Raw genomic sequence first — 26,379 nt, 5'->3', positions numbered from 1 at the left:
AAAAGAGAACTTGTTTATTTGCGTGAAACTACATCATCCATAACCATCCCAATGCAGGACATTCTGGTAAAGTCTCCTAGTGCCTTTAGGCAATACACATACACTTGTAGCCCCTCCACAGAAGTGTACCAAACTAGAATTAAGGTTACAGTTGGAAAAGTATTTGTTTATCAGTGATATGGCAGTTGCTCTTCTCAGGAAGATACCAGAGCCTAGTTCTTATTACTGTAACAACCTAGCTAAGCAAAGAGGAACTGAAAAACATTCAGAGAGACCCAACAGTTTCACTATCTCTAACTGCCAATGATGCTAGCAATTAGCAGTGGCTGCTGATGTTTCCCAGCAGGAACTGAAGGTAGATGAGACAGTAGGGTCCAGTGTGGTGCTTTTCCATTTGAATGTCATGAAACCAGCAGTCTTAATCCTCAGGGTAAGGTCAGGTCCATTTAGAAAATGAAAAATGGATTGAGAGGGGTTTAAAGTAAAAAAAAAAAAATTCCCTTTTTTTCCTGCAGTGAAAGCTCCACCTTTCCTAATCAGGGAAATGGGGGCATGGCTCTTGTCCTACACTGGCCCAGCAGCAGCTTCTGCAACAACTTTATATTTAAAACCTTCTGGAAGTGAGGGTGTAGCAGGAAGAATATATTGAATGAATCGAGACGTTTCCCTGTTAAGTGCATCTGTGTTAGGTGTGTTACTGAAGAGGATACGTAAGGAGCCTCATCTCTTTAGTTTCTCACCTGGAAGCCCTACCACCTACTCAGGTTTAGTGCTAGGCCTTTTCTTGCTCTGATAAAGTGACTAAGCTGAATGCACTAGTGCAGGAAAGAGCAGGCAGAAGCCTCAAGCAATCCCAGGGGGTAGAGGTAGGTGCCTATGAGAGCTTAAAGGTAGGAGGTTTTCCTATAGGCTGGGATCTTTAGCTGGGCCTGGCCTTAGGGCCTAGCTCCTTCATGGAAACAAGAACAGTGACTGGCTGTGGTAAACAGGGTTCACTGTGTGTGCTTTTTGGACGTATGAGAGGGTGGATCAGTAAAAATCCCTCCTAGACAGGGACAGCTGCCCTCTCCTTGGTCCACAGTTTAGTTCCCCTTTCAGTGCTTAGACAGCTCCTCTAGCAAATGTGTTAGCAGGAGGTGCTGGCTGTTAGGTCATAAGGGCTGGGTCGTTATATCCCTTCTCTTATCTACTGCTGTACTGCAGTTAAACATGCTTGTTGGTCTTCTGCAGTTCTGTGCATCCCACCCTCAGGCTCTACGAAGGGCTCAGTTCATAACATTTCCCAGGGAAAACCCACACTAACAATAAATGCCAAGTTATGCTGCCAGCAGAGATAGGGAAGCAGGAGAAATCTAAAAGCAGCTTTAAAAGACTTCATTTTCCTATGTTCCTGCAGAGTTTAGTTTAGTTTCTCTATTATCACATACACTGCAAGAGAAACTGGTCCTATGACGACATTTTATATGCACCACCTACTTGGCTCCAGGAGCAGTCAGGTCATTTAAATTATCCTGAGTGGAAAAACTCTCCTGCTGCCGCCGGGATGCTGCCGCCCCTGCCCAAACAAAACAGAAAACACAACACCCAGGAAAGTGCAGTGTTTCATTCCCCTTTTCTATAGTGTAACTAGGGCAAAAGGATTTACTCAAGGCTGCATTGGCCAAGGATGTTCTCCCACCTCCCATGGAAGGCTGGGGGAACTGTACACCCATAGCTGATTTTTACTAGTGCAGCCCACGTACAGGAGGTCGTCCCGAGAGCATTCCTGTTTGGTCCTATCCATGTAACACCTCGAACCGAACCTAACTACAAAAATAAATGTGTTTCTGCACCCATCCATTAGCCCCTCATCCATACGTAGACTGGTATCCTCTTACAGCCCCTGCACCTGAGGGCAGCATTGACCCTGGATGGGAACAAATATCATCCTAGAACAAACTCTACTATTCCACTATGTAAACAGCCCTGCTGCTGCCGCCACCCCTCGTTGAGATCAATGTTAAAAGCAGTAACTCCTTTCCCCAGTAACGCTCAGTCGGATCAGACCAGAAAAATCACAGCATCTCCTTTCTGGGACTCCCATCATGCGAGGATGTCGTAATAAATGGCTGGCTTCCTGGTCGTGTCACGGAACTCCTCCAGCTTCAGGCCAACCCGGAAAAGAACCGCCTCATCCCACCACTTTGCCATGACCTGCAAGTGGAAGACACAGTCACCCGCAGGGCTTTAGGGCACTACTTGGTAAGAAAGCTCCGAGGGGCGGCTTCGTCAGCAGGAATAGCAGAGACACAATGAATGATCTTGTAACCCTCTCAGCAATGGGGTCAGGATCCTGCTGAAGCCACCCTCTGGAATCTAGCTAGCACCCAGCTGGATGGCACCTGGGAATCACAGGGCCCAACACTGAAAGGCTACCCCCACCAGGGACACGTGGGGAGCAAAACAGGGGCACTGAAATCCAGCAAGGTGGGAGAGCTTTCTGGAGGGACAGGCTGGAACAGACAGGGACCGCTGCCCTCTCCTGGGGGATGACTGGCTTCCTACGAAACTGGGTGGTTCCTGGAGCAAAGTAGGCTTGTGGCTGCCGGGCTGGCCCTCCATGTTGCAGAGGTCTACTGGAGGTAAAAATTACAGGGCCCCATCCAGCTCCCTCCCAAAGACTGTCCCTTCCCTAGCCCCCGTTTCTGTGCACCATGTAGTCCTCCTAGCTGCCCCCATGCTTTTGGCCTCCCTCGGGATGCAGGAATTCCCACACCCCCACATGTGTGAGGCTCTGAAGCCCCTGAGGACCTTTTACATGGATGGCTCAGGAGGTGGGGGAAGAGGAGCTGTAGTCACAGACATCCAGCCAGCCAAAGCAACGGGCTACCGTTGACTGCGATACAGCTGAAGCCTCCAGCAGTTTTAGTTATAAACTGGGGACGCATCGGTTGGAAGTAACGGAAGAGGAGAAGGACCTCGGAGTCCTGGTTGATCGCAGGATGACTATGAGTCGGCAATGTGACGTGGCTGTGAAAAAAGCTAATGCGGTCTTGGGATGCATTAGGTGAGGTATTTCTAGTAGGGATGAGGAGGTGCTGCTTCCGTTACACAAGGCGCTGGTGAGACCTCATTTGGAGTACTGTGTGCAGTTCTCGTCTCCCATGTTTAAAAAGGATGAACTCAAACTGGAACGGGTACAGAGAAGGGCCACTAGGATGATCTGAGGAATGGAAAACCTGTTGTATGAAAGGAGACTCGAGGAGCTCGGTTTGTTTACCCTAACCAAAAGAAGGCTGAGGGGGGATATGATTGCTCTCTTTAAATATATCAGAGGGATAAATACCAGGGAGGGAGAGGAATTATTTCAGCTCAGTACTAATGTGGACACGAGAACAAATGGATATAAACTGGCCGTCGGGAAGTTTAGGCTTGAAATTAGATGAAGGTTTCTAACCATCAGAGGGGTGAAGTTCTGGAACAGCCTTCCGAGGGAAACGGTAGGGGCGAAAGATCTCTCTGGCTTTAAGATTAAGCTTGATAAGTTTATGAAGGGGATGGTTTGATGGGATAACGTGATTTTAGTCAATAGGTCAATAACGTGCCATCGCTGGTAATTAGTAACAATGGTCAATGATGGGATATTAAAAGTTACTACAGAGAACATTTTCCGGAGGGTCTGGCTGGAGAATCTTGCCCACATGCTCGGGGTTCAGCTGATCGCCATATTTGGGGTCGGGAAGGAATTTTCCTCCAGGGTAGATTGGCAGAGGCCCTGGAGGTTTTTCGCCTTCCTCCGCAGCATGGGGCAGGGGTCGCTTGCTGGAGGATTCTCTGCGACTTGAAGTCTTTAAATCATGATTTGGGGACTTCAACAGCTGAGTCAAGGGAGAGAATTATTCCAGGAGTGGGTGGGTCAGCTTTTGTGGCCTGCATCATGCGGGAGGTCAGACTAGATGATCATAATGGTCCCTTCTGACCTTAAAGTCTATGAGTCTCTTGTTTTGAGCAGCATGAGTTGGAAAGATGCCAGATGATCTATCTACAGACCCCCATGCTAATGCCAAGGGACACTGTTCCCACTGCTTTCAGGAGCCTTCCAGTGCATGACAGTCAGCTCTTTGGGGCAGGGACCATCTTTCTGTTCGGTGTTTGTACAGCGCCCCGCACAATGGGGTCCTGGTTCCTGACAGGGGCTCCGAGGTGCTACTCCAGTACAAATAATAGCACAGCATAACTCCAGTTATCCAAATTCCCTTGATCCCAAAATCCCTACTTACCTGAGTGTGCAGGGTGTCTTCCAGCTAGCCCTATGTTAGTTAACAGTATTTCTGCTTCTCCCAACACCTGGTTACCTGCAAGTTTTGGACGTCCCCCAGGCCATTCAGAGGAACAGGCATGTGCTGTAAATAATATGCAGAGCTGCTCCCGGCTCTGCTGAGGCAAATCCCTACCGTGTGGAATGGGGAGGCATACCCTGTACAGCTTCATGCCGAGACTAAAGGTTTCTGTTTGCACACAAACATCTCTGCTCCCTCCTGTCCCCGTCTTTTCCCCCTCTCTCCACCCAAGACGACAGAAATAGAATCCACAGCAGGTCTCTTGGGAGCATGGCCACAAATCCATCTATCAAAGGTACTTATGCGGCCCCCATCACTGTAGTACTTGAGCACCTCACATTCTGTAATGTATTTATCCTCTTGACACCCCTGGGAACTAGGGTGGCGCTATTAACACCATCACCACAGATGGGGACCTGAGGTATCGAGAGGTTAAGGGACCTTGCCAAGGTCACACAGGAAGTCTGTGGCACAGCAGGGAATTAAACCCTGGTCTCCCAAGCCCTAGGCTAGAGCCCTAATCAGTGGACCAGCCTTCCTTGTCAAGTTTTAGAAGGGCACCCCTATATATCCCCCAGACACCTGTCGCTCCTTTCAGTGGGGAAGGTGCTAGAACAGTCGTCCCCAAACTCTTGGGTGAGAGGAACGTTTGGGGGCCACGTGGTGGGGCCCAGGCCAGCCTCCAAGGTGGTGGTGGTGGTGAAGGAGCACAACCCAGCCCCACTCTGCCCCCAGCCGCAGCTCTGGCCCCAGCCGTAGCTCTGCTCCGTCCCCTGTTCCACTCCCAGCCCAGCTCTGCCCTTATTCTCTCTGTCCCCATGCCAGCTCCACCTCTAGCCCCAGTTCCTCCCCCATCCCTGCCTTCAGCCCAAGCTCCTCTGCTGAGCAGACTGTGCAGTAATGGAGGGGGAGCGTGGACAGATCCATTACTGGTAAGAGGGGGTCATGACAGGATAAGTTGGGGCACCCCACTGCGCTAGAGCCAAGTAAAGGGAGCAACGAAGGTGGGAACAAGAGAGCGAAGGGAGAGGAAGCAACAGGAATGGAAGAGGGACAGACCCCAGGAGAACAATTGAGGAGGACATGGGGGTAGTGAAGGGGATCCAGTGTTTTCCGCTGGCCCCTGGACTCACATTCTCCTGATGACCCAGAATACATAGTTCTGTATTAGCTCTGTGGACAAGGAAGAGCAGAAGCTTACACTTTTTAGCACCAAATTCCACCCACTTCATAAGCTGGCTATGGAGACCCAGCACTAGACACCCTTCTACCCGCAGAGCAGTGTGGTCTGGGCAGTTCTCCTACTAGCATTAGCAAGGGGGTAAGTGTTTACCTGAAAGCTGATGGGAAGCCCAGTGGCAGTGTACCCGACTGGCACCACCAGACCCGGGATGCCTGTGAAGTTTCCAAGCTGCATGTATCTGCAAGAGAGTGGGGAAAAGACACCTGCACTCTCGCTGTTGGACTGTAATGAAGTCATTTCTACGTAGAGAGGCAGAAACTGGACCAGCTGTGATTTCTCTTGCTCGACAGCCAGTGATCAGGTGGCAGAGGCTGGGACAGAACAGCTGTGAGCATCCCCAGGGTTCTCCATACAGCCTGACCATAAACACATTTTACTGCTGCACAGTTCTCACCTCATGCTCTGAAGTGTTGTTAGAACGTTGTTGTTCCCCGTCAAGAGGTCAGAGTCCTGGATTCTTGGGGCAGTGCAAGCGGTGGCTACATGAGAGAAACAGGCAAACAATCACCATCTCCTGCAGGGGCAATTCAGCCCCCTTATGCCTCCTTTAAGGCACCCGTTTGCTCTAACTCATCCCTGGAGTCAAGCCAAGTTCTTTTTGGTTTGTGCATCATCATCAGGAAGAACAACTTTGCAACTAGAAAAGGAGTTTCTTGATGATGCACAGCAGAGAATAGATTCCCACTCCCTCCCTTGTAGCCCTGCAGAGCCAGCACAGCTCAGTTAACAGGAGTGTTACAATTCCTATTTTAGTCAGCAAAATGAGCAGTTCTGACTGTGAAACATACAGGGAACGGGCCTGGGGAACACAGAGGAGCAATTTTAAAGTCACATTTCCTTAGAGCTGGGGCAGAGCAAAGTAAGGACGTTTGACTCACGGCAGTTATAAAAGGTATAATTTTGCAAAAGTTCAAATGGATTAAACATTAACCCTGGAAGCCAAGTGCATCATACATATGTGCACATTTATGCCAAGAGTCCCACTCCAAGCCACAGTAAATCCCATGCTCAGCCCACAGAGCAGATACCTGGGGTGAGGATACAGTTCACATTGGTGAAGATCTCTCGCAAAAAGCTCATGCTCCGAGTCCTCTGCCGATTTGCCTGCAAAGAGAAGGAGATGGTATCAGTGCAAAGGTGGGATGTACCAAGGCATCAATTTACAGAACGTACAGAGTCCTCTAGCGGTGCCTATCCCCCTGTCACTGAGGGTCACAGCCTCCTTCCCTGATAAAGAGCCAGTACCACCACAGACTCACTGATCGGACTCAATGTAAGAGCATGAGACCAAATGACTCCTCCCCATCTGGGCCCCTTCAAGCTTGCATCGGTTCTTAGGCAGAGAGCAGCACTGCTGGGTAACATCTCTCCATGGCTCTCTACCTGGGTGCAGAGAGCTTCCAAGCAGGCTGTCTCCTCCCCACAACCTCGCCAGGCTGGGAGAAGCCTTCTTCTTTGCCTGCTTCCTCCCCCTCTTCCACAGCACGCTCCTCACCTTAATATAATCCAGAGCTGTGAACTGGGAAGCCAGAGCAAGGTTGAGCCGCGTCTCCAGATTCTGAAACACAAAGGAACTTTGGGTGAGGGCTGCGCACTCCCGTGCGGGGCAAAGTCTGAGAAAGCCCCAGATCCCATACACCAGGAGCCTATCCACTCATGTGTAGCAGTGACTGACACAGATGGCTTGACACAAGGCTGATGCGAACAATCCATGCATCTGCCACTTACCATTTGCTGGAAGTGGGTGTTGAAGTCGGGCTGCAGGAAATCCCTCATCTCGCTGAGAATGCAGATCACATGCGCCACTCGCACCTCCTCCATCTCCGGCAGGGGCACGTCCACCACAGAGGCACCTAAAGCCTGCAGGTGCTCTACAGCTGAGCACGAAGCAGGAGGAGCAAAAGGAATAGTGCGTTCCTTGTGTTCAGAAGGCTACAATGAGATGGCTGAGATTTAATCTTACAAAAGGCAGGCGTTCCCACAACCACATGACAACAGGCTCTTTGCTCATATGATCACACAGCGCATGGGCAATAACACACCTGGCTGCATCTAGTTATAGAAAAAACTGCAGGGCTTTTGTCCACTAGATCACAGCTACCCATATGACAGAGCAGACTCAGGGGTGAGTACTCACGGGTCTGCTCTCAACTCTGCCACTGGCTTACTACATCGTGGGTAAGTCGCTTGCAGCTCACTTACCCAGTCTGTAAAAAGGGCATAATAATGCTTCCCTGACTTTGCAAAGTGCTTCCAGATCTGCTGGGATGAACAATGCTAGACTAGTGTGAGGTCGCTATCAATGTTATCAATTATAGTCTGAGGCTCTCATCCAAGGAACATTCAGAATGCACAATGTGAAATGGAAGTCAAAGACAAAATCAACACGATGCTGCGAATTGGGGGGCACCAAGTGGTTGCATGTCTGTCGGTTACAGAAATGGAATGAGGAGTCTGGACTCATGAACTCTGTCCCTGACTGCCGCAGACTTGCTACAGGACCATGACAATTCACTCAACCCATCTGAGCCTCGATTTTGCCATCTGTAAAATGAGAATAAGGCAACTTACCCACCTCACTGGTGTGCACATATTCAAATATGAATTGGTGAATATTATTTAAAATAACATCTGACCAGCTTTCCAACCTGTAGTAGCATAGGTGGAGTTTGAGTCCTTCATGCATTCAGACCACATCACAGTGTGCATTTTAATTAATACACTCACAATCTGCCCCCAATGTCTGACAGCGAAAGACATCACAAGGCTACACAAAAGGGAGCAGGCTTAAAACTGCAGTGGGAAACATAGCTCTGAATTTCCTGATTTCTGGGTAGCTAAAACTCCACCTTGATGTTGCATTTAATTAAGCAAAAACTCTCTGGTATTTTTAAGGAGTCTGTCATCTTGGCATCCAAGTGCTGAATGCTGATTGTGAGGCAGAGGGGGGCCCTGAGGACTGCAAGGGGGAAATCAATTAAAAATTCACAGGGAGACACTGCAATAATATTTATATATACAGTAGTAATAGGAGTTGGGAAGAGACAGGATAAATGCACTCAGAACAACAACAAAAACTCTGGAGGAGATGGGTCTCTCCTCCTAGTACTGACAAGGTTCATCCTTGCTTAATTGACAAGATCTGAAAAGACTACCCCTCTCCCCCCAAGATAGTATCCCTGCAGCACAGCTGATCTGGCTGTAGTCAAGGAAGCCCCAAATAGTGGGTTGACAGGAGCAGCACTCATGCCCACATCTCCCACCCAACAGAGCACTAACACTAGGCTAGCAGACAAGGCAAACCTAGAAAGGCTTTCCGAAGACAAGTTTGTAAGTTTATATTGTAAATATGATGGCACACAGGCTGGGTTATCCAACAGCAAAGGAACAACAAGCCTAGAAAGCCAGATTCAAAGGTGGGGGAGTGGGCAAGGCTTCCATTTGAACTAAACAAGCCCGAACCTACTTAGCTTTAAAACTCCAGCAAGATCAGGGTTATTCAGGGCACCATGGCCACTGTGGTCATGCAGCCAGCCAGTGGGAGCTAGGTTAGCCAAGGTTACAATTCCAGAACTCAAACATGAGCTACGCAAACGAAAGCACCACTCAGGTGAGAGCCAAGAGAACAAAATACAGTTGGAGTTCGGGTCAACTGCCCCCGATAGACTCAACACACTTCTCCTCCAAACTAACAAGGCTGCAGGCGGCCACCAGCTGGAGCCTTTCCAGCCTTTACCGCAGCTTTTTATGGGGCCATGGGGGAGCAGCTATCAGAAATGGAGAAACTCTTGCTCTACCTTTTTGGCAGACTGCCAAAATTTCTGCATCACAAGCCTGAAAGACAAGACAGAAAAATAAATTAATTAACTAAAGGCCTTTATCAATTGTCATCCCCTCTTCCCCCAGGCTGAACCCAACACCAGCCTCCCCACCATCCTGAGCACCAAATTAAGGCGACACGCTCCTCTCCTCCTTGAAACGCAGTCTTGGGCGTAAATCCAACACATCCCACACCATGGCTATTTTTAGGGCCCCAGCTCCAAGACCACACAGCCCTGCCTTTGCTGCTCTGGAGGAGGGGGGGGGGGAAATAGAGCCATGGCACAGCTAACACAGCACATGAACCCTCCCTTGCAGCATCAAGCCCAGTAGCATACAGCCCCCGTCTGTCGGCTTGGGTGGAAGGAATGCAACCCCAGCCCAGTCTTCAGGAGACAGGCAGTGGGCACAGGGTAGAGCTGGCTGGAAAACGGAATTTCCGTCCTGTGAGAAATCCTGATATTTCAAGACTTGTTTTTGTCCCAAATTGGGGTGAAAAGCTGAAATACTGAAGTTTTTCACAGAATGAAGCATTCTCACAAAATGTCAATTCAGAAGCGGTCAATGCAAACCGAAATACTTCCTTTCCTAATGTTGATATTTCCATTTCTGCCATGGTATTTTAAGCTAAACTGTTTAAAATAAACAAAATGTTGCAGTGCAAAATGCTGCTTCAGCAAAGTTTCATCCTAATCAAGGTTTTCTTCTGGAAAATTTCCCTCAAAAAAGATTTTCGTTGTGACGTTTCCGACCAGGTTGTAGTGCTAAGGGCAGCGAGGAGAAAGACCGCTGCAATCAATCCTCAGCTGGCAGGCTAGAGGAGGGGACGGCTGAATTGAAGGAACTGACAGCTGACACAGTGCACCATAAAGAAGAGAAGAGACAACAGGCACCTTAAAAAAAGTCCAGTTCACTCCCAATTTTAAGCCCTTGAGGTCAGGAGTGAGGATTTCAGATAGGGATGGTTTTGGCTGCTGTAGTCCTGCAAGGGACAAACAAAAAGATCCCCGTCAGGCAGGGACCTACCCACAGCGAGATATCAAACAAGTCATTAGCATGGGGTAACCAAGGGGAGGCAGACAGGGAGAGGGGGGATAATGGAGAGACAGAGGCTCACTCACCATATGGGTACAGTGGATCTGGCTCAGCTAGGATGCTGTATGCAATGGCTGCATCTGTCACTGACGTACAAATGGGGCCTGTCCAGAATAAATGAAATGGTTACAAACATGACAAGGAGTGAGCAGGACACACCCACTCCCAGTGACACGCACTCTCATGCAGGGGCTTACAACCGCTGTGTCTCTTCACACATGTGCAAGCACAGGAAAGTCACAGCGGCGGCTGGTAAGAACCCTCTTACCAAGGCTGGCGGTGGAGTAGGAGAGTGGAAGGCAGCCGTGACCACTGATGAGCCCAAATGTACCTTCAAGCAAGACACAGACACAGAGATCAGATGGAGGAACAAACTGTATTAAGTGGAGACAGAGCAGTGCTCGGCAGACCCAGTCTTCCTAAAGATCCTTGTTTGGGATCTGGGTTTTGGTTCAGGCCCATCTCTAGTATTAACCTACAAGGGGATGAGGCTAAATACCCTCAATCCTCATCCTCTTGTGTGCCTGGAGTGAGACGGCATCAATCCCACACAGCTAGTGGCTCTAGACTGGGTTTCTTCATCAAGCCGATCAGGTTCAGAACCCTTTAGAGAGGAGATTCTAAAGAAGGCAAGGAGTGGGGAGAGGGGGAAATAAGAGCATCTTTGGCTTAGGATTTGGTTCAGCTAGAAGCTAGCATTGATTACAGCACAGACATTCAAGAGATGGAAGAAACCTACAGTATGAAGTTCCATCCCGCCACTCCCAGAGGGCCCATGGCAGGGCTGCTTTCCTAAGTCTGGCCTCCAGTCCAATTTAAACTTAAGGAAGAATTTACTTTAGGGGAGGCACCAGTAGCAAATGTGCTCAGTGGGAAGTAGGATAACATTTTGGAAACCAAGCTCTAGATCCTTGGGGAGCCTTTACAGAGCAGAAGTGACTAACCCCCACCTTTACACTAGGAACCAAGTCCTTCTGCAAAGAAGCACATGCTTAAATTTGAGCACATACGCAGTCCCACTGAGGTCAACAGGACTACTCATGCATGTGCTTAACTTTAAGTATGTGCATAGGGGTCAGTAGGATTGAGGCCAATAACACTGCCTTCCTACTAGCAGTATTCCCTCCCCACTTCTGAGAAGGTCGGCCATAAGCTACTATACATGCCCCCCCTGAGAAAGGTCTACAAGTTCACTTGGGTTTACTAATCCAGTGGTAACTGGCGCCCTAACCTGAGATACAGGGCTGGGGTGACTGCCTTATTCAAAACTACAGAATTCCTAGGTTGGGGAAGATTTATTTACAGGCTGTAAATCAATCCTGGGGATTTGCAGAAGATCTCCAACAGAGGTACATGGATTTACAACTGGGTGATTCTCTGCCCCCTTAGTCCTCTCCTCCCTGGCGGAATACAGGAAAGAAGGGGCAAATTCAACACTTGCTGGAGGGAGACCACTTTCATGGAGTGCTTTCCAAACCCTTAGCAGCAATGTCATGTCAGAGATGCCTCTGGACCCTGAACCCAGAGCTAGTGGGGCTCATGCTGTGGCTTCCTTCCTTTCTAACCCCTCCCCCTCCAAAAAAACAAATCCCCCCTCTCCAGCTCAGAATGACATCTACTTATCCCTGCTCCTGCAGCCAGGGCAAGTCGCTGTGCCGGGGCTAGAGTACAGAATGACCCAATTGTCATCTGGAGTCAGGGACGTACCAACTAACCCAGTAAATGTCTCCATGTTTGGCTGCAAATGATTATTTTCATTTTAATTAAAATCCGTAAGATGCATTGACACACAAGCTCTAAGTCCCCTAACAACAATTTAAAGTCACAAGTCAAATACAAAAGATCTCAGAAGTCGAATCCTTGTCACAGCTAGTTACAGCCACACGCTGAACGGGCACTATAATCCCAACCCCGCAGAGGGCTGGGGAACAGTTTCATGCTCAGGAGGGTATTGGCCTTTGTGTGGGGTCCCACCATCCCCCAGGAAATGCAGGATCCCCAGCCAGGTAAAGGGGCAATACCTTTCAGCCCCACGACGCCACAGAAAGAAGCAGGAATCCTCACAGAGCCACCTCCGTCAGTGCCAAGAGCCAATGGGCAAAGACCTACAGAGAAATGTGTATTTGCATGGGACCGTAAAGACTGTATACAGCCCTTCCCACACCATTTTCCCAGCATCTTTAACAGGAAAGAGCTGGCATATGGTACATCAGAAGCGCCCATCTCTACAAAGGGCAATACCCACGGACTTCCAAATCCCCTTACAGAGGCCCAACCACAACCAGCTTTTACACCAGACAAAACACTGCATGGAAAGCCTATTTACTCCAGCTGGCTTATTCATGATCCCAGGCCCTCCCCCTTGGACTCGGCCATCTTCTGTTCTCTGCCCTGCTCCCAAAACACCCCTGGTGCATCTATCGCTGGTCTCTCTCCACCCACCCACAAAACTTCTGCCACACCCCAGAATCTTCCCCAAAGGCTCCAGCAAATTCTGAAGTGGCCTTTTCCCCTGGGTGGGTTTAGTTCATCTCACCTGCCGCCACAGCAGCGGCCGATCCACTGGAGCTGCCACCAGTGAAATGCTGGGGGTTGTATGGGTTCCTAGCAGTGCCATGGAATCTGAAGGAGATAAAATGAGAGTGTAGACTTTTCAAGAGGTTGGACACACCTTAGGGCAGGGGAGGAACCAAAATCATGTCTCAGAAATAACCTAACTTCCCCCCTGCAAGCAGGGGTGGGCAAACTTTTTGGCCTGAGGGCCGCATCGGGTTTTGGAAATTGTATGAAGGGCCGGTTAGGGGAGGGGGGCATGGCTCGTCCCCCACCCCCTATCTGCCCCCACACACACTTCTTGCCCCCTGATGGCCCACACCCCCCCCCGCTCCCTGTCCCCTGACCTCCCCCAGAACCCCCGCCCCGACTGCCCTCGCCGCCCCATCCAACCGCCCCCCTCCTTCCTGACTGCCCCCCCGGACCCATGCCCCCATTCAACCCCCCTGTTCCCCACCCTCTGACCGCCCCACCCCCTATCCACACCCCCGCCTCCTGACCACCACTCCAAACTCCCCTGCCTTTTACCCAACCCCCCCGCTCCCTGCCCCCTTACCGCGCTGCCTGGAGCACCGGTGGCTGGCGGCGCTACAGGCACGCACTGTGCAGCACAGAGACGGGGTCAGGCTGGGCTCTGCAGCTGCGCTGCCCCAGGAGCTCGCAGCCCCGCCGCCCAGAGTGTTGCGCTGGCGGCGGAGCGAGCTGAGGCTGCAGGGGAGGGGGAACAGTGGGGGAGGGGCCGGGGGCTAACCTTCCGGGCCAGGAGCTCAGGGGCCAGGCAGGACGGTCCTGCGGGCCGTAGTTCACCCACCTGTCCCCCAGGCACTGTGCTACTCTCTAGGCATCCTGTGCCTCGATTTAGACCCCCGCCCCTCAGACACTCAAACCTTCACATGGCTAAGATGCTCTCCTTGCCACTGTGCAGGTGAGATGTGAGAATGTTCAACAGCTGAGTTTCATGACTGAGGGTTTTTTAAATTTACCTGAATGACAAAGGGGGGGGGGAGCGGGGCGTATGTGACTTGTTTACCTGTTGGGGTTACAGCCAGTGGTTCCAGTCCCTAGTTCATGCATGTTTGAGACCCCGATAATGATTGCTCCAGCCTCCCGCAGCTTCCTAGTCACTGTAGCATCTTCAGTCTCTGGCTCTGTCCCAAGGTATGCTGTTCCCGCTCGGAAGTGATAAGGCACCTTAGTAAGAAACAGAAGAGTGCATTAGGTGTACTGAACACGTAAGATCCAGCAACTTCTTCTCCACAACAGCAGAACAGGATTCTCTGAGGAATCAGTGCCCATCTGGCCCAGATGCTCAAGGCATTGTGGTGAAATTAGAGCTGGGCAAGTACAATGGCTGCATTTAGCCTCACTGCTCAGGCGGGGAACTGCCTTCCTTGTGCCGCGGTTCTCTCTGGAGGCTACTTGGAATCAGAAAACCTAAAAATCAAACAAACAGTTAATATTTCCAATGGAAACATACTTGTTTTCTGGCAAAACATTTTGCATCAGTGAACTAGCATTTTCCAACGAACTCGAGTCCGAATTCCACTCCCCCGACGTCAATGGTAAGACTCCAATTGCCAGAGTCTGGCCAACGCTGAGAACTTTTGGAAATCCCATCCTCCAACTCTATGACTAAGTTTACTGACTTTCTGCTTTGTCAGAATAAGAAGTATCTTTTCCTCTTCCAGCCCCCTCCTGGGTTTCATGGGTTAAATGCTGTTAGAAGTTACGATTCGAATACCAGATATGGAATATGCTTTTTATATGCTCATATTCCAGGGTTGGTTTTACTGGTTTAGTCTAGCTACTGTAACTGCAGATTCTACTCTTATTCCTATAAATGTCTACACCTTTTTTCAAATATCTTACCGAGATGTTTGCCTTAACCACAACCTGCAGCAGTGAGTTACTTTAAAAAAAAAATGTGATTAACCTGTGTAACACATTTCCTTTTATATATTTTAAAATGAGCTGCTTTTAAGTGCCTTTGAGTGTCCCTCAGCTGGAGGATACACAACAAGTGCTTATAATCTCACACACCCTGAACTGGCCATGCAACACTCCAACCATGAAGGGAACTCACAACTTTAATCTCTTCTTTCAAGCAGACTGGGATTCCATCCAGAAGAGAAAGGGGGCATTTATTCCTGTAACGAGTAGTGGAGGCTTCAGCCATCTGGAAAGAGAGAAAGATTTTATCTTAGCCGGACAATGGAATATGTCTGAGAAGACAGACATGATCAATATTGCAAACTAAATACAACCCAGAGAGATCTCCCCATGATGGGCCCGAGCCCTTTTACCATGGGCGAGAGGAGAGAAGCTACTGATCGATGATGTCTAGGTCCGAAGGTCATGGAGCAAAAGGAGCCACAGGGTGGGGAGAATAGTATGGACACCACAGAGAAACACATCCTGGTTTAAGCAACGTTCAGTAGGAACTGCAACTCCTGTAATATTAGTCTCCCTCCGGAGTAAGTGAAATCGAGTCATTTATGGCCCCCTGAGAGGGGAGGGAATGAGGAAAACAGGGGAGAAGGGTGAAATATGCACACTTCATTCCAGCAATCGTATCCCAGGATCTGAACATCTATGCAGCAGATCAGAGCAAGAGCCTCTTAGTTGCTCATATCCTCTTCTGCAGGGAAAGTGTGCCCATTCAGGTGATCACTGGCTGCTATCACTCTAGGGAGGAGGAAGCCTACTCCCACCAAAGGCACGCATACCTTCTGTATCTGCGCCCGGTCCCACTGCACGATTGCTCGGAGAGGGGGGTTGGATTTCTCACAGTCCTCCAGCGAGGAGATAATATTCTTAGCAACCTGGAAGGGTGTCAACTCCCCAGTCCTATAAAACAGAGGAGAGTTTAGAGATTGGGATCCTGTTACAATTCCCACCACAGGTGCTGACTTTCTGTGTTCCCGGGTGGTGCTCGACCCCCACTCTGCCCCAGGCCCCACCGCCACTTCACCCCTTCTGCCAATCCCCCATCCCGCCCCCTCCAAACAGCTGGTCGCAGCAGGCAAGAGGCACTGGGAGAGAGGTACAGGAGCTGATTGGTGGGGCCACCGGCAGGCGGGAGGTGCTGTGGGAGAGGGGAAGGAGCTGATCCACAGGGCTGCCGGTGGGTGCTGAGCACCCACTATTTTTTTTTTTTGGCGCACTCACAGAGTCAGTGCCTGTGATTCCTGGGATGGTTCTCTGCTTCCCAGGCACAGTTCTGAAGGAAACCATCCTCTGGCAGGAAGGTGTCATACCATCACCCTTTGAGCTGAGAACTTGATAGGAATTAATCAATCAATCAGGAGCGGATCAGTGACACTCCCTAGACAGCTAGTGCTACTGAGCAACATGAAATGCTTCCTTCCCCATGAGAGCTTGTCTCCACAGCACTCCCAGCCCCAGAGAGCAAGATAGGAGCTGGAAACCCAGTCTGAAGCCTGGGAACACCAAGATCAGCCGGAGTGTTGTAGAGGACAGAGCTACGGGCAGAACTATTGCATTTTCTTGGCAAAGGGTCCAAGGCTGTGAAACTCGCTTTGGCCAGAGAGCGGGCTGAACTCAGAGCACAACGCGGAAGTCAACTTTTTGTTCAGGTCTCCCACTGACGGTGAGGGCTGCAAACAGCCTCACAACATCGCCTTCATAATCAACCCCCCAAAATGAGCCTTCAGAAAGTCAACGTACCCAAGGTTGCAGTAACACTTCCAGTAATTCTAGCTCCTAGATACCAGGTTGATGTGTACACTTGAGATGCACAGAGAGGTTGCATGAGGTTAGGGCATGCACGCACACGCACAAACACCCCGCCCCCCACTAGCCTTGGGGTGGGCCCCACCTTTCCGTTTGTTCTGACGGCATAATTTGTCTCGCATGAGAGATGGGCCTGAGGCATACAGCTCCTAGAAGTTTGGCCTGAACAAAATCCTCTCCCAAATCTCTGGTCACTGCTTCCTAGAATTGTTTTGACCTTTTTGTTCCAGTGACCTCTGGTCTGTTCACACTCCCTGGGTGGAACGGTGTCAAACTGGGAGGGCAAGCAGCAGGGAGACTCAGTGTAGGTTCTTCAGGATCCTCAAAGGCTCTGCATTGTGGTGACCTTCCATCCACCCACTCAACAACAAGTGACACAAGGAATCTTCCCCTGCTTTCCTATTTCACTGAGAAGACTATGGATAAGCCCAAGAGCTAGGGACTCGGACGTAGGTCCCCCACCTAGCAGCACTTTGCGAGAGTCTGCAATTAGTGGAAAAGTGTAAAAACCAATTAGGAAGAGGATTTATTCAGCAGATTAGAGTGAAGGACTAGAAGTGACGGGATGAAGTTAAGAGGAGGTACATGTAGTAGGCCAAATTTTGGGGGAGAAATTCCTAACACAGATCCGTTAGATACAGGGAACCACATCAAGTGACGGAGGGGAAAAGGGAAGACAAGATGCCCTAATATTGTAGGTCTTTCCACCAATCATTTAATCTCACCTACCGGTAGCAGTTCAGATAGTCCTGGATCCCTTTGAAACTGAATCCAGTGTTGGCTCGATGAGACCTTCAAAGAGAGAAATAAAAAAAGTGACGGTCAGCTGCCAAAGAACCTTCCTTGAGACTCACAATGCCAACAAGGGTGTGATGAGGTGCTGACTAGGAAAGCTTCACCTAGTACTTCAGATTCCAGTGTAACAACCAGAAAACCTTCTTTGCCAAAATCCAACTGAAATTCAACTAACTGCTTTGGGCACCTTTGGAAATCCCAGCTGAGGTCTTTAGCTGTTAAGAAATCCCGCACTATAGAATGGTACAATATTCAAAAGTGCCTAAGGAGTCTGAGTCATGGAATTAAGGGTTTCAAATCATTTAGATACATTTGAATATTTTGCCTCAAGTCTTTTTAAATACAAAACCTAAATACACTGATAGACACACATTAGAACTACCAGCAACTGAAGTCCAGAGTTTGTAAGAAGGTTTAAAGAATAACTTGCCACAGAAAAGCTATTACTTGCATAGCACAAACAGTATGCTAGGCACATTAGAGACTATACAAAACCCATGTTCCTTCCCCAAAAAGCTTGCACTCAAAACACATCACAAAGAATAATTCAACATGTCAATAAGCCTAACAAGGATCTAATCTATAGCTTTCTGTATTTTCTGGTGTGGAATATGTTAGAATATCGAGACAGACATGTACAAATCAGTTAAAACAGGTTAATTGGTAAGACAGACAAATCTGCATTTGACCTGTGTATGTTCTAAGCAAACATAAAACTTTCCTAAGTACGTGGGTGATTAAGGTCTTGCCTTTAAACATGTTAGCTAGTAACTTTGAACTACATGCTGTTAAAAAAAAAAAAAAAAAAAAAAAAAAAAGTATCAGAACCTAATGTTGACCAGTTTCAAAAACATGTTTCACTGGTCATAGTCAACACAGCTAACATACTCGGTGGGGGATAGGGCAGCAGCCCAGGGTAGAGCCTAGGACTGACTATGAGCAGCTAACATGTTTTTAAAGTTCACAGAATCATAGACTATCAGGGTTGGAAGGGACCTCAGGAGGTCATCTAGTCCAACCCCCTGCTCAAAGCAGGACCAATTCCCAACTAAATCATCCCAGCCAGGGCTTTGTCAAGCCGGGCCTTAAAAACCTCCAAGGAAGGAGATTCCACCACCTCCCTAGGTAACGCATTCCAGTGCTTCACCACCCTCCTAAGGAAAAACTTTTTCACAATAGCCAACCTAAATCTCCCCCACTGCAACCTGAGACATTACTCCTTGTTCTGTCATCTGCTACCACTGAGAACAGTCTAGATCCATCTTCTTTGGAACCCCCTTTTAGGTAGTTGAAAGCAGCTATCAAATCCCCGCTCATTCTTCTCTTCTGCAGACTAAACAATCCCAGTTCCCTCAGCCTCTCCTCATAAGTCATGTGCTCCAGACCCCTAATCATTTTTGTTGCCCTCCGCTGGACTCTTTCCAATTTTTCCACATCCTTCTTGTAGTGTGGGGCCCAAAACGGGACACAGTACTCCAGATGAGGCCTCACCATTGTTGAATAGAGGGGAATGATCACGTCCCTCGATCTGCTGGCAATGCCCCTACTTATACAGCCCAAAATGCAGTTAGCCTTCTTGGCAACAAGGGCACACTGTTGACTCATATCCAGCTTCTCGTCCATTGTAACCCCTAGGTCCTTTTCTGCAGAACTGCTTCCTAGCCATTCGGTCCCTAGTCTGTAGCAGTGCATGGGATTCTTCTGTCCTAAGTGCAGGACTCTGCACTTGTCCTTGTTTAACCTCATCAGATTTCTTTTAGCCCAATGCTCTAATTTGTCCAGATCCTTCTGTATCCTATCCCTACCCTCCAGCATATCTACCACTCCTCCCAGTTTAGTGTCATCTGCAAACTCGCTGAGGGTGCAGTCCACACCATCCTCCAGATCATTAATGAAGATATTGAACAAAACTCGCCCCAGGACCGACCCTTGGGGCACTCCGCTTGATACCGGCTGCCAATTAGACATGGAGCCATTGATCACTACCCGTTGAGCTCGACGATCTATCCAGCTTTCTATCCACCTTACAGTCCAGTCATCCAGCCCATACTTCTTTAACTTGGCGGCAAGAATACTGTGGGAGACCGTATCAAAAGCTTTGCTAAAGTCAAGTAATAACACATCCACTGCTTTCCCCTCATCCACAGAGCCAGTTATCTTGTCATAGAAGGCAATTAGGTTAGTCAGGCATGACTTGCCCTTGGTGAATCCATGCTGACTGTTCCGGATCACTTTCCTCTCCTCTAAGTGCTTCAGAATTGATTCCTTGAGGACCTACTCCATGATTTTTCCAGGGACTGAGGTGAGGCTGACTGGCCTGTAGTTCCCCAGATCCTCCTCCTTCCCTTTTTTAAAAGATGGGAACTACATTAGCCTTTTTCCAGTCATCCGGGACCTCCCCCGATCGCCATGAGTTTTCAAAGATAATGGCCAATGGCTCTGCAATCACATCCGCCAACTCCTTTAGCACCCTTGGATGCAGCGCATCCGGCCCCATGGACTTGTGCTCATCCAGCTTTTCTAAATAGTCCTGAACCACCACTTTCTCCACAGAGGGCTGGTCACCTCCTCCCCATACTGTGCTGCCCAGTGCAGCAGTCTGGGAGCTGACCTTGTTCATGAAGACAGAGGCAAAAAAAGCATTGAGTACATTAGCTTTCTCCACATCCTCGGTCACTAGGTTGCCTCCCTCATTCAGTAAGGTGCCCACACTTTCCTTGACTTTCTTCTTGTTGCTAACATACCTGAAGAAACCCTTCTTGTTACTCTTAACATCTCTTGCTAGCTGCAACTCCAAGTGTGATTTGGCCTTCCTGATTTCACTCCTGCATGCCTGAGTGATATTTTTATACTCCTCCCTGGTCATTTGTCCAAGCTTCCACTTCTTGTAAACTTCTTTTTTGTGTTTAAGATCAGCAAGGATTTCACTGTTAAGTCAAGCTGGTTGCCTGCCATATTTACTATTCGTTCTACACATCGGGATGGTTTGTTCCTGCAACCTCAATAAGGATTCTTTAAAATACAGCCGGGTCTCCTGGACTCCTTTTCCCCTCACATTATTCTCCCAGGGGATCCTGCCCATCAGTTCCCTGAGGGAGTCAAAGTCTGCTTTTCTGAAGTCCAGCGTCCGTATTCTGCTCCTCTCCTTTCTTCCTTGTGTCAGGATCCTGAACTTGACCATCTCATGGTCACTGCCTCCCAGGTTCCCATCCACTTTTGCTTCCCTTACTAATTCTTCCCTATTTGTGAGCAGCAGGTCAAGAAGAGCTCTGCCCCTAGTTGGTTCCTCCAGCACTTGCACCAGGAAATTGTCCCCTACACTTTCCAAAAACTTCCTGGATTGTCTGTGCACTGCTGTATTGCTCTCCCAGCAGATATCAGGGTGATTGAAGTCTCCCACGAGAACCAGGGCCTGCGATCTAGTAACTTCTGTTAGTTGCCGGAAGAAAGCCTCGTCCACCTCATCCCCCTGGTCTGGTGGTCTATAGCAGACTCCCACCACGACATCACCCTTGTTGCTCACACTTCTAAACTTAATCCAGAGACTCAGGTTTTTCTGCAGTTTCATACCGGAGCTCTGAGCAATCATACTGCTCTCTTACATACGATGCAACTCCCCCACCTTTTCCCCTGCCTGTCCTTCCTGAACAGTTTATATCCATCCATGACAGTACTCCGGTCATGTGAGTTATCCCACCAAGTCTCTGTTATTCCTATCACATCATAGTTCCTTGACTGTGCCAGGATTTCCAGTTCTCCCTGCTTGTTTCCCAGGCTTCTTGCATTTGTGTATAGGCACTTAAGCACTAAGTTGCTATAACTGGTGTAAAAACATTTAAGTACCTAGCACAAACAGTACATAATTCAAATGCATCTTAATTCAAAACAGATTTTCCCCGCAGTCTAGACAAGGGTTAATGAAGTAAGGGGAGCTTTCGGTATCAGAAGGTGCAGAGATAGCATGGGAAGATATTGAGTAAGGACACAAACTGCAAAGGAAGAGAAAGGAAAGGATGCTGTACATTAGAATTCAGAAAGCATCCGGGGGGGGGGGGAGAATCCTTATAAACTTGGGCCACTGTTTAAGACATACAGAATGTCACTTTGTTTTGGGAAACCTGATTTTGTCCAGACTACTGACAATGACATCATGACCCAGTACTGCATTAATACACACACATACAAACCCCCTACTCCTTGCACATCATGCTGACCTGGTCTCCATCAACTGCTTGAGAACCTCCAATGTGTTTTTAGTCTCAGGCTTTTCCTTTCTTCCCTCAGCAGCAACCTCTGGAATAAATGTGGGGTCTTCATGGATATCAAGATAGTGCATGAGAGTGAAGTTATTCATCCTGGAAGAGAGACGGAGAGTCACTGCTTGAGTTTGTAAGCCCGATCCTAATGTTTTAATTCACAAACATTTTGTTAAGAGGAAAATGCTTTTGGAGAGTTCTTTTGAACAATGTACACTGTTTTGCAGAAGTACTAGAAAACAATTTTCTCTCTCTGTAACCATGTTCCTCTGCAGAGGTAGCGCAGAAGGATTACTAGGTTATTCATTATTTTTTGTACATTCCAAGGCCAGAAGGGACCACTGATCTGACCTCCTGTATAACACAGGCCATAAAAACTTCCCCAAAATAATTCCTAGAGCAGATCTTTTACGTATCCTCTACAGAGGACAGCACACCACCATGGATCGATGCCCACACAATTCTCTTATTATTGAGAAGGAGAGTCCCAGGAAGAAACCAATGTCACTTAGAAATGAACATCCCCAGTGATCAGAGCCTGCTTCTGCACTCGGAGTGGAATACAGTGTGATGACAAAGCAGGTCTTCAATAGCTACGCCTTCCTGCAGCTGGAGACATCAACGAAAGTCGTCAAAGGAGACATCAGCTTTAACTAGCATTGCAAAGTTCTGCTCACCTGAGAAGAGTAAAATTTTTCCTTCTAGATTGAATAAAATATTTTTCCTTCCAGTGATCACTGTACTAAGACTGAGACAGATTTTGTGCCTGTAAATATTCATGACAATTTGGCAAAGGCAGGTTAAAGCCGAAGAACAAGTCATGAATGACCACTCAGCCATTTTGTCATCAAATGGGTTGCAGACAGCCATGCTCTCGCACCATCTTGTGATGTCCACATGGTGTACACCAGTTATTCTGTAGTTCTATACAACTCTCTTCCTCTTTTACAGCTTATTTCCAAATGCTGGGATCCCAGCTACCCCAGTCTGTTTGTTTTGCAATTCCTCCTACTTCCTAAAATATGTGAAGTCCTTATCCGTCAACCTGCAGACACCCAAATTGTAACACAAGGAAAAATCCTGGCCCCATTAAAATCAATGGGAGTGGTGTTCAGTCAAGCCAGGATTTCATCCCCAAGACAAAAATGAGGGTTAAAGGTACAAGCAACTTTAAGTGATGTAATTTTTTACTATACACCTCTACCCTGATAAAACGCTCCTCGGGAGCCAAAAAAATCTTACTGCGTTTAGGTGAAACTGCGTTATATTGAACTTGCTTTGATCCGCTGGAGTGCGCAGCCCCGCCCCCTCTGGAGCGCTGCTTTACCGCATTATATCCAAATTCATTTTATATCGGGGTAGAAGTGTATATACCATGGCCTACATCCTCAAGCATCAGGATTCCCCATTTCCCATGTTGATAATACACAGTAGTGAAAATGAGATCTGTATCAAGATCAGCATCAAAGGGAGATGTGTGGCTAAAACTCAAGACATTTTAGCGATCTGGCAGATGTAGGGAGCCCTTCTGCAATTGGTGCTCCATTTTTTATGCCTGGGAATAAACAGAACAAGAGGAACTACAATCAAAACCAAAGCCTCTGCAAGGCAAAGAAAAGGTAACCGCATATAGCTGAAGATAGATCACTACCAGATTAAGAAGGTTCTTTATATTATACTTCTTTAGAATTTATCAAAGCCCCTTGTCCTATGCATTTTGTACTTTTTCATTTGGCAGATAAGAAACAAGCGGGAAGTGGGGATCTTATCATCCTGGCTCTGCTTTGTTTACTTCTTTGTTAATCAAAGTTGTCTAACTCTAGAAATAGAGTCTCTCACTCAAGAATCCTGATAGTCTGTGAAGCTGCTCCTGTCTCAAAAATGCCAAAGCATCAGTCAAGCTCCAAGCAATGATACTTCCTGCTATCTATAGTCCAGTACAGGATTCCTTTTTTAGGATACGAAGAGGCTTTTTTTCCCCCCCACCAGCTAAGCCCAAACATTCCATGTCCTCCTTTGTTAGGTACTTCTGTGATGTGAATTCAAATAAGGATTAAATCCGCAGGTGACACTGAAATTGGAGTGGGAGCAAAACATGCAAGGAGAGCAGACCCAAACTGCAGAGTGACCTGGACAGATTATTAGAACATGGAGAACTGCAGGCAGAGATTTGGTCCTAGAAAGCCCTGCACTCCCAGAGGGAAAATAAGCAGCACAGATACAAAACGAGGACATGTACTCATATTCAAGCAATTGCACTAATCCTATAAAAGAAAGTTTATTTTCGTCTTGTCTCCATAACACCATCCTAATGTGACTTTCGTGCAATCAAGTACTGTAGATGCCACAGGGAAGGTGTGAGGACTGGGAATCAGGAGGCAAATTAGGAGCTGCAGCGGCACAGGAACCAGCAAACAGAGCTGTAAACAGGGGAGTTTGAGTGGGACTTCTGTTGGAGAAGAAGATATTCTGTTGGAGGAGAAGGTATTTGTATTTGTAATTGTAGAGGCTGGTAGGGGCAGTGTGCTGGGAGAGAAGCTGAGCCCTGAGTAGGGGGCGGGGCTTCTCTGACTAGGGGTCCTATAAAGGTAGCCGGCCAGTCACCGGCACAGACAGCTGCAGTGGCACAGGAGCCAGCAAACAGAGCTGTAAACAGGGGAGTTTGAGTGCGAGTTCTCAAGGGGAGCTTGAGGGAAAGACTAAGAGAGCCAGACTAGTGAAGGGAGTGTGGGGGGTCTGGCAGTGTTTTGGTGCTCGTTGGGGGTTTGTGTTGCTGTGGGTGGTGGTGTTTTGGTTTGGTTTGTGTTTCCTGAACTAACAGGACTTAGGTGAGAAGGCTATGACAGATAGAGGCAGCAGTGGTAGTGACCCAAGCAGTGGAAGACACAATGAAGATGACTAGATGTGGAAGCTGCGGCATGTACATGATCCTGGAGGGGATACCTGAAAAGAGTTTCGTCTGCATGAAGTGCTGCCTGATAGAGCTGATGGAAGAAATGATCTGAGGATTGGAGATGCAGGTGGAAACTCTGGTTGAGTTTAGAAGGGGGTTCGAGCAGATGATGGAGCAAAGGCATGAGGAGGCTGAAGGGAAAAGCTCAGACTTGCAGATGGAAGCAGGACCAAAGAACTCTGAGGGGAGACTGCTGGGTGAGGAAAGTGGAAACATGTGACTAAGAGAACCAGGCAGAGGAAAAGACGGGCTAGTGAAGGAGAAAGAGAGCTCAGGAACAGGTTTGCAGAGTTGGAAAATGAAGAAGGGGCACAGCAGGCGGTCGCTGAAGGTGGGAGGGCAAGGAAGAAGAGAAGAGCAGTTAGTCCTATAGGAAGAAGGAAAGAGTCAATGGAGATAACACCAAATATGAGCCCCAGGAAGATACAGGATGGATTGCGGAGGATTGCAAGGGAGAATAGGAATCGAGAGGACTTGCAGCCAGAGGGAACAGGGGATAGACCGGAGAATCGCACCATCACCAGGAAAGGGCAGGTCTACATGATTAGGGACTCCTTACTGAGAAGAATAGACAGGCCTGTAACTAGAGCTGATCCAGAGAACAGAAGGGTGTGCTGTCTGCCAGGTGCTAAGATACGGGATGTGGACCTGAGGCTGAAGAGGATCCTAACGGAAGCGGGAAAGAATCCACTGATTGTCCTTCATGTGGGAACAAATGATACGGCTAGATTCTCGCTGGAATGTATCAAGGGAGACCATGCCAGACTGGAGAAGACGCTTAAGGAAATCGAGGCTCAGGTGATCTTCAGTGGAATTCTGCCTGTTCCTAGAGAAGGGCAACAAAGGTGTGACAAGATTATGATGATCAACAGATGGCTCAGGCAGTGGGGCTATAAGGAGGGCTTTGGGATGTATGGCCATTGGGAAGCATTCATAGACAGACAATTGTTCTCTTGGGATGGACTTCACCTGAGTAGGGAGGGAAATAGACTTCTAGGATGGAGGCTGGCAGAACTGATTAAGAGAGCTTTAAAGTAGGAATTTGGGGGAGATGGTTGGGAGATGTCCAGGTAATCTCCATGCTGGATTTTAACATTGAGAGGGAAGAAAATGAAGTAAGAAAGGATACAGCCGTGGGTAGGAGAATGGACATAAGGAGGAAGGGTAGTGTAGATAACGTTCTAATAGGTGATACTGGCGGTAGAATGTCTGTGCCTAATTGGGTAAAGAATGTGAGAGATGCCAAAGAGCAAAAATTAAGATGTTTGTACATTAATGCGAGGAATCTAGGTAACAAAATGGAGGAACTAGAGCTATTGGTGCAGGAAGTGAAACCAGAAACATGGTGGAATAGTAGTCATGACTGGAGTACAGGTATTGAAGGCTATGTGCTGTTTAGGAAAGGCAGAAATAAAGGCAAAGGTGGTGGAGTAGCACTGTATATCAATGATGAGGTAGACTGTAAAGATATAAGAAGTGATGGAATGGATAAGACAGAGTCTGTCTGGGCAAAAATCACATTGGGGAAGAAAACTACTAGAGCCTCTGTCATAACTATAAAGGGAAGGGTAACAGCTCTCTGTGTACAGAGAC

General features: G+C 48.2%; 1 protein-coding gene across 1 annotated transcript in view; it reads right to left on the bottom strand.

Moving 5' to 3' along the window:
- LOC112105558 (fatty acid amide hydrolase-like) overlaps positions 1-26,379 on the bottom strand; it is a 34,963-nt gene continuing 8,584 nt past the window's right edge. Inside the window, exons 4-20 of the mRNA XM_024198407.3 lie at positions 21,792-21,932; positions 17,512-17,574; positions 15,756-15,876; positions 15,113-15,205; positions 14,060-14,220; positions 13,013-13,098; positions 12,498-12,581; positions 10,745-10,807; positions 10,503-10,580; positions 10,275-10,363; positions 9,360-9,396; positions 7,291-7,439; positions 7,058-7,120; positions 6,591-6,666; positions 5,957-6,041; positions 5,653-5,740; positions 1-2,193 (exon numbers count right to left, since the gene is read on the bottom strand). Of these exons, the coding sequence (XP_024054175.1) occupies positions 2,083-2,193; positions 5,653-5,740; positions 5,957-6,041; positions 6,591-6,666; positions 7,058-7,120; positions 7,291-7,439; positions 9,360-9,396; positions 10,275-10,363; positions 10,503-10,580; positions 10,745-10,807; positions 12,498-12,581; positions 13,013-13,098; positions 14,060-14,220; positions 15,113-15,205; positions 15,756-15,876; positions 17,512-17,574; positions 21,792-21,932 (1,588 nt within the window). The 3' untranslated portion in view covers positions 1-2,082. The remainder of the gene's footprint in view (positions 2,194-5,652; positions 5,741-5,956; positions 6,042-6,590; positions 6,667-7,057; positions 7,121-7,290; positions 7,440-9,359; positions 9,397-10,274; positions 10,364-10,502; positions 10,581-10,744; positions 10,808-12,497; positions 12,582-13,012; positions 13,099-14,059; positions 14,221-15,112; positions 15,206-15,755; positions 15,877-17,511; positions 17,575-21,791; positions 21,933-26,379) is intronic.

This window comes from Terrapene carolina, unplaced genomic scaffold (assembly GCF_002925995.2).
Source record: "Terrapene carolina triunguis isolate 2854851 unplaced genomic scaffold, T_m_triunguis-2.0 Scaffold242, whole genome shotgun sequence".
Lineage (NCBI taxonomy): Eukaryota > Metazoa > Chordata > Testudines > Emydidae > Terrapene > Terrapene triunguis.
The sequence above is the reverse complement of the archived record's forward strand: the minus strand, read 5'-3'. Positions and strand labels throughout refer to the sequence as shown.